We start from the raw sequence: 10,080 nt of genomic DNA on the forward strand, positions 1-10,080 counted from the left end.
TGTTTTTTTTTTACCCTTATAGCACAGCCTATTTGCGTTTATTCATTTGGTTTCTCTGTACACGCCGTTCACTGTGGCGGAGAAACACAGGTTGCCCCATTGACTGGCCGAGGAGGTATGCTTACGCGGTTGTTAAGATGGTCTAATGGGTGATGGGCGCCCTGAAGGAATTTTTTGGTGCCAGCAACCGGAGCTGTGCGAGAATGCTGGAATGGATGCTGCTTGCGCACGTAAGCGGCACCCCTTCTGACGCGCATGCGTAACTGCGCTTTGCCAAGTTGAATCACTTTGCCCTTGTTATTATTTGACCGTCGAAAATAGACCCATGACGCATGGCATGCATTAGCCCTACACATCTGTATGACAGGCGGTATGCTGCCCGCATGCTTCCCCCCGCCATGGTGCAGGGGAGTGAAGGTGCGTGCTGCTGGGAAACAGCACCGCCATCACCTTGCCTTGTGCGAGGCCAAGGAGATGTGAAGGACGATATGAGTGCGAATATGTGTTGTGTTGAGGTCGGGGTGGGGGATTCTGTGTGATGGACAATGTGTCCTTGTGCACATGTGAAATGTGGTCGCCAGTTGTATTTCCTTTGGAGCGTGTGCCTCCTCCCCAGCTCTTTGAGTCGCAGCTTGTGCACGCATACTTCTCAGGGGAGCGCTTGCACCTGTCGTGTCCTCCTTCTGTGTAGAGGCAGTGGTAGTGGGATGCTGCCGCCGCCGAAATCTGCGTAAGCCACACGCTCCCTCACGATAAGCCTGCCAAGCTCGCCCTCACTCCGTTGAACGGGGCACAACGTGGCGCATCACACTCGTTGATTGCCCGCAATATTGGGCGTGAAACAAGTTGCGTACATGTGTGTGGTGTGCTGCGAGATACAAAAAAAACAAACTAGTTTACTGTTGGGGTATTGGGTGTTATTTGAGGCGTGCTGTATGGGTTAATAATGGATTCTTTTGGTGGCGCCGAGACACAAAGAAAGACGCATCATGAGTGTGTTGTGGTGACGGCGGCTCCATTTTTTTTTCTTCTCTCGTGCTCCGAGTGGCCCACGCAAAGAGGTGAGGCGTCGGGTTTTGCCACGAGTGGCACCGAGGCTCCTGCTGCTGCCTCCTTGCTGGTCACAGAGTGGGATCACGAGGAGTGGGGGCTTTGCCCATGCTTCCCAAGGTGCCGTGCATTTTGTTCGCAACTAAAATTTTTTTTGTTCCCGATGCGCTGTTCGTCGTTCTCTGGTTTATAAAACTTTAAGATATGTGTGCGTGTGCTACGCATTTGAGTTCCCTGCTCTTTTCCTGTTGGATCTTGCTTGTTCTCGCGATGAGCGTGGGGTGTGTGGAAAGGGGCGAAGGCATGCCGAACGATAGGGTGATGCAATTTGAAGAAAAGTACGCCATAGTGAAGGGCGATCCCCTCGGAAAGGGGACCTACGCTGTCGTCTACAAGTGCATCGATCGCAAGACAAGAAAGGAGTTTGCAGTCAAGATTGTGGACAAGAGCATTGCCGGACCCAAGGATATGGATAACCTCGACTTTGAAATACGTGTGATGGAGAGGGTTGGGTTCCACCCGCATGTGGTTCGCCTTATTGATTATTATAAGACTGAAAAGCACATTTACCTTGTCTTGGACCTTCTTACAGGTGGTATGCTGTTTAGCCGCATTGTGGAGTTGTCGCACTACAGTGAGCGGTATGCCGCGAACCTCGTTCGGAACTTTCTTTCTGCGCTAGCGCACATCCACTCCAAAGGTATCATACACCGCGATCTGAAGCCCGAGAATCTGCTACTGCGGCATAGCAAGGGATCGTCTATCAACCGCCTGTCATACCATTCGGATGTGTGTATCGCTGACTTTGGGCTTGCGGGTACCATTCCCAGCCGCGTGTGCTGCGGTTCACCATCCTACATTGCGCCCGAGGTGATCAATGTGGGTTACTACCACAGACAACAAGAGCCGTACAATGAAAAGTGTGACGTCTGGTCGTTAGGGGTGATTACGTACATTCTTCTTTCTGGGAGAATGCCTTTCTTCGGTTCGACACACAATGCCATTTTTTCTCGCATTGTTTCCAACCAATGGACGTTTTCGGATGATATTTGGGATAACATATCGCCGGCAGCTAAGTCTTTTGTAAGCGCATGCATGACACCTGACCCGAAGCGTCGCCCTTCTGCGAACGATCTACTAAAGCACGCATGGATTGATTCTCTGCAGCCTGACGTACACCTGTGCGCGAGCATTAAGGAACTTAAGCACTTCAATGCGCAGGAAAAGTTTCGCGCCGCTGCGCGTGTGTTTTGTACCACCCGCGCCCTGCTCGGGCAGCTCGACCACACACCGCCCTTCATGAAATACTTACGCCACAAGGACAGACTTTCGACTGTGATTGAGGTGCAGTCGCAGACGGACTCTTCCAAGACACACTACGTCGATTTTGGAAAGGCATTGTCGAAAGGCAAAGGCTGGCGCTTGCAAAACTGCTGCACGTGTGCATCCGAGCTTGTCTGCCGGCACATTCAGAATGTTCACGAGTACCTCTTTGTCGGCAACCGCAGCATGGACATCCTTCCCTTCATTGATGAGCTGGGACTCATGAAGGCTGATGCTGCGCATGAGGTCAAAGAAGGCCGTAACAAATCAGAGGTACGTGAGCGTCTTGCAAAGGTGACACATGTGATTGAGGCAGCACGTGCGCTTTCCGATGCACTTGCCGTAGTGCCTGAGGAGCAGCGCAAACCCCACTTGATGCTTCATACTCCATAACACACCTCCTAGCAAAAAGCAGTGTTGCCAGCTGCTCAGAAGACACCAGTACGGGCATCTTTGAAAGGACACGGTAAGCCTCGTGGAAGAACACCCGTGTGATTTGAAACCAAAAAACACAATCGTGTGCACTAGCCTTGCTAAACGGCACTGTGAAACACTTGTGTCGACGTCGCAATGATAGTCTCATAATCTTCTGTCTTTTTATTCTCAGTATGAGTTATATCGTTCGTGTTTCACCCCTAACTAGCGCATGCATCTAGTGAATAAAGCTCACCGACTTACATAGAAGTCACGCTTGTATCTCAAAGAAGACATCATCGTTATTGTTTTCGGCCACGTGTGCGCTTCACCGGGGGATACCAAGGTTTGAGGGGGTTGATGGGTCTGTGACAAAGTGATCGGAGAGATTTTAATTAGTATTTTGTGACAATGCACTTCTCTGCTGGCATACATTATGCATCTAATGAGGCGTTTTTCGTGGAGACATGATTTCCTCCTGCATGTTGCGTCTCTTGTGAGAGGCGAACATCTCCTCCCCATCTTTTTTTTTGTAAATTCTCAACCAAGGCGCACCGTCGCCTGTAGATTGACCATCTATCTCGCACCACCCAGTGAAAACACAGTACGAGCGCCATGTCGGACCACAAAAGATGCCCCCTCACGTTCCTTGCGATTACGCTGTCTCTCGAAAGTCTCTCCTTCCACTACCACGAAGATGACCGTTACGACGGCCACTTACTTTGCGCAGTCTTCCGAATATGAGGACGTGGCACTGTTCCACACACTGGAGGATGAAATGCAAGTGATGATTCGCCCTTTTTTTTTGAATGCAATGGCGGATATCGTAACTACCTGGTGCCAATTGGCATTCCAGACGTCATTATGTTGACACTGCAGGGAGGCGTTGGTGGACACACCATCTTTGGCACATTCGTAACATTCTCCTTCGCCGCAGTCGATGTGCCTGTGTTCGCACTGCGCTGACGACACACGGTCTTCACGACGCGTTTAGACGCTGCTAAGTTCCTTCTCCCAACATTGGTGTCGGAGGTCGCGGTGAACCGGGTATGTCGCAACGTGACCCACCAATTAGAAACGCAATAGTGCAGGAGTTTGCTCGTCACTATCGGCCTCATCTTGATGGGGGCATTTCTACTCGACCTTCACTCTGGTTATGATTCTTATTGCCAATTCGTTTTTTGCCTCAACCGGCTGGAGAGTACAGTGTGGTATTTCAGTACCCATAATTTATTTTACTACCCAACTTGCCAACGAGGTGTCTGTCTGAACAAGTGCACTCTTCGACGCCCCCTTATGGAATTGCCATCCTTGAGAAGCCTATTCTGTACATCTAGAGACAACTCGGGGTGGGGGTACTCCTCAGTCTCGAGCAGGAGCAGCGGGTACTGGGATAGTGGAGTTATTCTTCTTTACCGAGCGCCACGACGGGCAACTATGACATTGCAAGGTTGAAGCTGTTGCTGCATTTCACATGTGGTAAAACATTTCACACACCACTACAACTACACCTACGCAATATTGCTCGTGTGTCTTACTGCAAAGAAGTCCCTTTGCTTTTGTTTGTAATCGCATACATCTCTCATGGAGCAGGGGGTTCGCTCCGACCACCGTGATTGACTGTGTGTTTCGCAAGCTGAAACTCATGGTGGGTGGAGGGATGGGGCTAGGGTGGAACGGTGCTTTTTAAGTGTATCTCAGCTACACCCATGCTATTACAGCGACGACACTTGTAACGAGGATGGCGTAGGACACCGTGTTTCATTGCTTGGTACGTCGTTGCTCGCAATGCCAATGTGTTCTTAAATCTCTTCTTCGTGCGATGGAAAGAATACACGCCACAAGATTGCTCCCCACGCCGCTTGAGGTCACACAATGCCTTCCCCTGTTTGTTGCACACATGGAGTTGCAAGTGGGAGGCTGCCAGTTACTTGACACGACTCCGCGAGTGGGCTGCTTGTCACGCCAGCACACCGCCTCATTTTCACCGTTGTGGTTGGCCGCGCTCCTACGCGGGCAGTGTGTGGACGCACACGTTTGTAGCCAGGAATACCCCCATTTCAACCATGAGGTGGCAATTGGCACCCATCGTTATAGCAGACGCTTCGTCTGTTTTCTTCCCGTGCTTTGCACGCTCGACTGCAGCCACAACACTTCTTCGTTGCTGTTGTTACGTCTGCTGGGTTTTTTTGGTTCAGAACCTTGATAGATATCGCACTTATTTCATGGCATTCAACGTCAATTAGTCCATGTCTTCTTCGAGACGTGCGCGGCGTTCCTCGCGCCATATATACACCTTTTTTCACATACGTGATAACTCTTTTTGTGTTCTGTGTGTGCGCATGCGTTTCGGTTACTATTCACCCTTCACGGGGTGGCTGCTCATTTGTGTTTGTTTTTCTGTTTTTTCCGTTACTTTTGATACTTGTTTCCCTTGTGTTGTTGTGTGAGGCCTGCTTTGTTGTGCATCACTGACACCTCTGTTGTTCTGAGGTCTTCTTCACTTTAATCCTGTTCTTTCTCTCCACGCTGTAGGTTCTGCCTTTCTTTTTAATTCTTTTTTTTACCACCACGGTGCTACTTCGTCTCTTGTGCGTCTTAGCTCAGCAGCAATTACACATTGTACGGTGCTCGGTGCCTTTCCGGAATCCGTTACGGGGCCAGCATTCAGGTCACGCCTGATACATCATGTGTTTACCGTGTGGCTTGCAGCGAGTGGTGTCGCTACGGCTGTCGGATCACCCAAGAGGTAGACCGGATCTTAACGACGTATGTGCTCACACAGGAGAAGGTCAAGGGTGAAGCAGTTGCCTCTACCAGCATCTGTATGCACAAATAAGGGGGGAAACATGGAGAACGGATGTCTGTCTGTCTGCGCAGGCATCTTTGGAATTGTTATTGATTGCATCAGTTTATTTTGTTATTGCTATGACAAGCGTGATGGTGCACATGCACCGGTGCCACGTGTGACGGTGGAAACGACAGCATCACAACGTGTTGCTCTCTAGCCTGGGATAGGGAAAAGTCTGTATTTTGGTACCACGCGTGATTCTCCTGCGAACGCACTCACTTCCGACACTACTTGGTACAGTGAAAGAGGGAGGAACACTGTACTCGTTCGTAATCATCTTGTGAGGGCACCCGTGGCTACTGAGAGGGGTGGGGATGCATGTGCTCTCTGGCGAGGCGCGCACTAGTGTATAACGGCTCCGTGGTGGAGGGTACCGCCCTTCACGGCTTTCGTGCGGCAATTCCACCCCGATCAACAGCGACTGCAGGAGTCCTACGGTACATTTCACCACACCCCACGCCACGACACAACAGGATTGAATTTAAACTGAATTTCAATTGGTTCAAAACCGCGCGAAGTTTCGTAGGAGTGTTTGGGCATATGCTGAAGATCTTGTAGCACATATTTGGGGTGGGGCAGTTGGTGCCCATCCCCAAGCGAGCTGCAGAATTTTTTCTACTCCTTCTTATTTATCTCATACTGATGATGGCGACGCTTCATTTGGCTTGCGCTGCGCAGAGTTCCAGGTGGTAACACCGTCAGTGGCCGGGGACTGGTCCACAGGGTTCGAGTATGCCGCACGGGTATCCGGTACCTAACGGCACAGGCCGAATTGAGATTTATCTATGTTCAACACACCGAAGTTTGGCAAGCGATCTGAAAACGAATGGAGGTGGCGTTGGCAGCGTTTCACTACTACTGGTGACGCTGACGTCAGGGACAAGGAGAAATAAAGGGAGTTCCAAGGCATTTTGTCTGCAAGAGGCCTGCCTCGTTGTCTCTTATTCGTTTTGGATTGCTGTCTGCAGTATGTGTGAATATACAAAACAAAATGTATTCCAACGCTAATTCCGTTGATTCTGTCTAATGCGCACGATGGTATGTTCAGTTTCTCGAGAGAAGAATAGGGCTGAGTCTCTTTCCATCACAAGAGTGGGGGATGGCAGAGCAGCTGATGCGTCGCACGTCACGGGTCCATCATAACGGCGCAGCGATGCTTTGTGCGTTTGGAGTTGTTCCACCACATGGAATTCTGCGCAGGTTGCAGTGCACCACCATTATGCTCTGCCCCTTTGCTGGAGTGCGAGAGTTTCGTGGAGAGCCACGGGCAGCTTCACCACCCCCGACGTGTGTGTGGGGGGGGGGTGATGGAGAGGTATATGTCTCTGCTGGTTGTTGTCGCTGAGGCGAGGGCGTTTCCGGTGTCTCTTTCAGCTAACTGGTATGTGCATTTGGCNGAGAGGTATATGTCTCTGCTGGTTGTTGTCGCTGAGGCGAGGGCGTTTCCGGTGTCTCTTTCAGCTAACTGGTATGTGCATTTGGCGCGGGCATGACGTTTAGTGTTATCATCTCTCGACAGTTGCGTGCATCTCATCATCATGGTATATGATTAGCAGAGGCATTGCGTTGGTGTCTGTTTGCCCGCTAGCCTTTGCGGAAAAGAAGAGCCTGCTGCTCTCCTCCTCTGCTTTTTCATCATTACTCAATCTAGTATGAACAATGGTGATGATTGTGCTGGCCTGCTTCTCCGCGTTGCTGCTTATAATGCTCTTCTTGGTTGTGACCTCCACATGGGAAGACGGGTATGGGGGCTGTAGGAATGTGCAGGACGGGCGAGGAGGAGTGGAAGGCGCACGATCCCCAGCTCTGACAGGTGCTCATATTTCCTCACTTTCTTACCTTCACCGATCAAAGACCGTCCCTATGATTTTTGGAAGGGAACCAACTGAAAGAGAAGAAGGAAACATGGGTCTGAAGTGGGGGAACCGTTTGGGATGCATTGTAGAATAGAGATGCTAATGCTTTGCTGTATGTCTCCTATCTCTTTCTCTCTCTTTCCGTGAAGTGGTGGCGCACGTCTCATAATGGAACGCAGTATTACTGCGAATGGTGGCGCGTCCATCAGCATGGGCGGTGCATTTCACGAAGGACGTCATCTTTTCCTGATAAAACACTGCCAACGGAAGAATCGCTTGAGTACTTCTTACGTGTTCTACGGTGCCGCTCCGAGGATGCACTGGCGTCCTTGTTGGAGTATAGGTAGTCGTGAAGCCAGTGGTGATGGCGTGCGCCGCATTATGTGTGGCTGCCATCTCACATAAAAGGTGTAGTGGTGGCTATAGCCGGTGTGTGGGGGAATCATCTTTCGTCGTGCCCCGAGTTTTGCGGGGCTAGATCCGTGGAGCACGGCATCAACACACATCCATACACCCCAGCGTTGGTTCATTCTTTTGCCCGCGTCTTGTGACGCTGAGAGGCATGGCGGCTCTCTTGCGAGTGAGGCGCGGCTTCCGTGCACCAAATGAAGGTCGGCAGGCATCTCGCTGTAGCTATCGGACAATTTTTTCTTTCTCCCTTTTCGTCCTGTTTGCTCCGCCTAGTTGGTGTTTTGCTTCTCAAACAAAAGTAATCTACAAACAGTAATGCCGACGAAAAAGAGGAATGCTTGCCGTAATGTTTCAGAAGGGGATATCGCAGTAGTTTCTAATGTTGTTGGAGAAGGACAGCGTGGAGGGGCGAGACCAAGAGGGGATCCAGGCATCAACGATGCTCAGCCCCCGTCGTCACGTGCGAGAGTGAAGGTTCCTGAGGCACCCGAGTGGACTCTGCACAGCACAGTAGAGAGTGTTCTTCGAAGAAGAATTTATTCGCCAGTAAATGTCAAACTGAATGACTTTCTTCGCAAAAACTTGGGTGGCCGGGGCGTTGAAACATCCAACGATAATGTCGGTATAGAGATGTTTGTTGTTGCACCTGAGGTGTACATTCAAGATGAAGAGCTGGTTGCTGATTTATATGCGATGCCTTCATTCAAGACACTACTTGAGGATAACAAAGCCTGGAAGAGACAAATTGTTTTGAATGACGCTGTACACAAACTGAAATATGCTGGTGTGTACTCTCTCAGACAGTGGGATGAGTACGATGAAAAGGAGCACGTCATCCCGTTGGTGAGGGGAATGCTGAACACTGCCCTCATCATTGCGAAGAACTCATATCCTGTACAGCGTGGATTAGCGTTGGTGGGTATGTACGAGTCTGTGTTTAACGCTACATGGAGCCATGTAGTGAACATCCCTGGTGACAGTGAAGGAGTCGGAATGGAGGTGAGGGTAGGCAAGCCGTCGAGGGAATGGAAAGACAGCGAGGTGGACTATGCTCTTCCTGGCACGGTATGTGAGAATGCGAAGAGCATAAGTGCAGAGGGGGTGGCAGACCCGCAGGAAACACGTGTTGAGCTAATTGTACTCAATTCTGAACGAGGGTGGCCATACACATGGCTAAAAGGGAGAGACATGTACGATTGCCACATCGGACCAGAGACTGAACGTGCGTGGCGCATCATTAAGCTTGATATAAACGATATGGTTGAGACTTGTGGTAGAAGTGCCAGGAAATCTCACAACTGCATTTTGCTTGGGACACCTGGCATAGGAAAATCTATGGGGACTGGTTCGTATCTCCTCTACCAACTGTTGCACTACGACAAGGAACGGCTTCCAGCTGTTGCGTACTTCATTGGGAATAAGGTATTTATCTTTGACAAGACCAGAGGCGAAGATGAAAGACATGTGGAGTACTACGAAAACTTTGAAGATGGAAAAAGTGCTGTAAGGCACTTGTCGATGCGTGTGAGGGGATACATTATCTACGATGTCCCACAGCAAGGAGATGAACCGCCCCACGCGTTGCCCCATAATGCGTGGGGCATGATTGTGGTGACATCACCAGCCAGACAAAACTTCGAAGGATGGAAGGAACAACGTGGCGGGCGGTGGATCATTATAAATTGCCCCAGTGTGCGTGAATTGAAGGCGAGGTGTGTATGGATGAACCGCAATAAACCCAAGGAGGATCAGCAGAAAGAATGGAAGGCCATCGAAGAACGTATAATTCATTTGGGGCCAATTCCTCGTTACATTTTCACTCATCTGGATTACAGAAGCCGTCTGAGTGTGGCCGAGGCTGCAATGAGAACTATCAGTGCTTCCAATGCCTCGTGGCTCGTGGGTGTAAGACATCCCTATGCCTGGAACAATGAGCGCCAGTGTCACAGACTTGTGAAAGCTGTTCGCCTTGCACCAAACGGTTTCACGGATAACTACCGCAACGAGCCACTGACGACTGCGGCAAAGGAGAAAGTTGACGGCTTTCTTGGGGATGCTACGGATTCACGCCCCCTTCCCACTCGAGTGCTGCTCCCTTTTTGAGATGATTTTGTTATGGATTGTTTGCCTGCTGTACAACGACACACTATGCCACTAATGGTACTATGGGGATGC

At 50.3% G+C, this 10,080-nt stretch overlaps 4 protein-coding genes across 4 annotated transcripts; all 4 read left to right on the plus strand.

The window, feature by feature from the left end:
* Nucleotides 1–1,353: 1,353 nt before the first annotated feature.
* DQ04_00961130 (myosin light chain kinase) lies at nt 1,354–2,766 on the plus strand (the record flags this gene model as incomplete). The annotated part of the gene is made up of 1 exon (XM_009309984.1): nt 1,354–2,766. One exon carries the CDS (start codon nt 1,354–1,356, stop codon nt 2,764–2,766), a length of 1,413 nt encoding a protein of 470 aa, XP_009308259.1.
* A 1,921-nt stretch (nt 2,767–4,687) lies between these two features.
* On the plus strand, nt 4,688–4,993 carry DQ04_00961140 (hypothetical protein; the record flags this gene model as incomplete). The annotated part of the gene is made up of 1 exon (XM_009309985.1): nt 4,688–4,993. One exon carries the CDS (start codon nt 4,688–4,690, stop codon nt 4,991–4,993), a length of 306 nt encoding a protein of 101 aa, XP_009308260.1.
* A 1,829-nt stretch (nt 4,994–6,822) lies between these two features.
* DQ04_00961150 (hypothetical protein) lies at nt 6,823–7,131 on the plus strand (the record flags this gene model as incomplete). The annotated part of the gene is made up of 1 exon (XM_009309986.1): nt 6,823–7,131. One exon carries the CDS (start codon nt 6,823–6,825, stop codon nt 7,129–7,131), a length of 309 nt encoding a protein of 102 aa, XP_009308261.1.
* A 1,089-nt stretch (nt 7,132–8,220) lies between these two features.
* DQ04_00961160 (retrotransposon hot spot (RHS) protein) lies at nt 8,221–10,008 on the plus strand (the record flags this gene model as incomplete). The annotated part of the gene is made up of 1 exon (XM_009309987.1): nt 8,221–10,008. One exon carries the CDS (start codon nt 8,221–8,223, stop codon nt 10,006–10,008), a length of 1,788 nt encoding a protein of 595 aa, XP_009308262.1.
* Nucleotides 10,009–10,080: the final 72 nt, after the last annotated feature.

This window comes from Trypanosoma grayi (assembly GCF_000691245.1).
Source record: "Trypanosoma grayi strain ANR4 Tgr_96_V1, whole genome shotgun sequence".
Taxonomy (NCBI): Eukaryota; Euglenozoa; class Kinetoplastea; order Trypanosomatida; family Trypanosomatidae; genus Trypanosoma; species Trypanosoma grayi.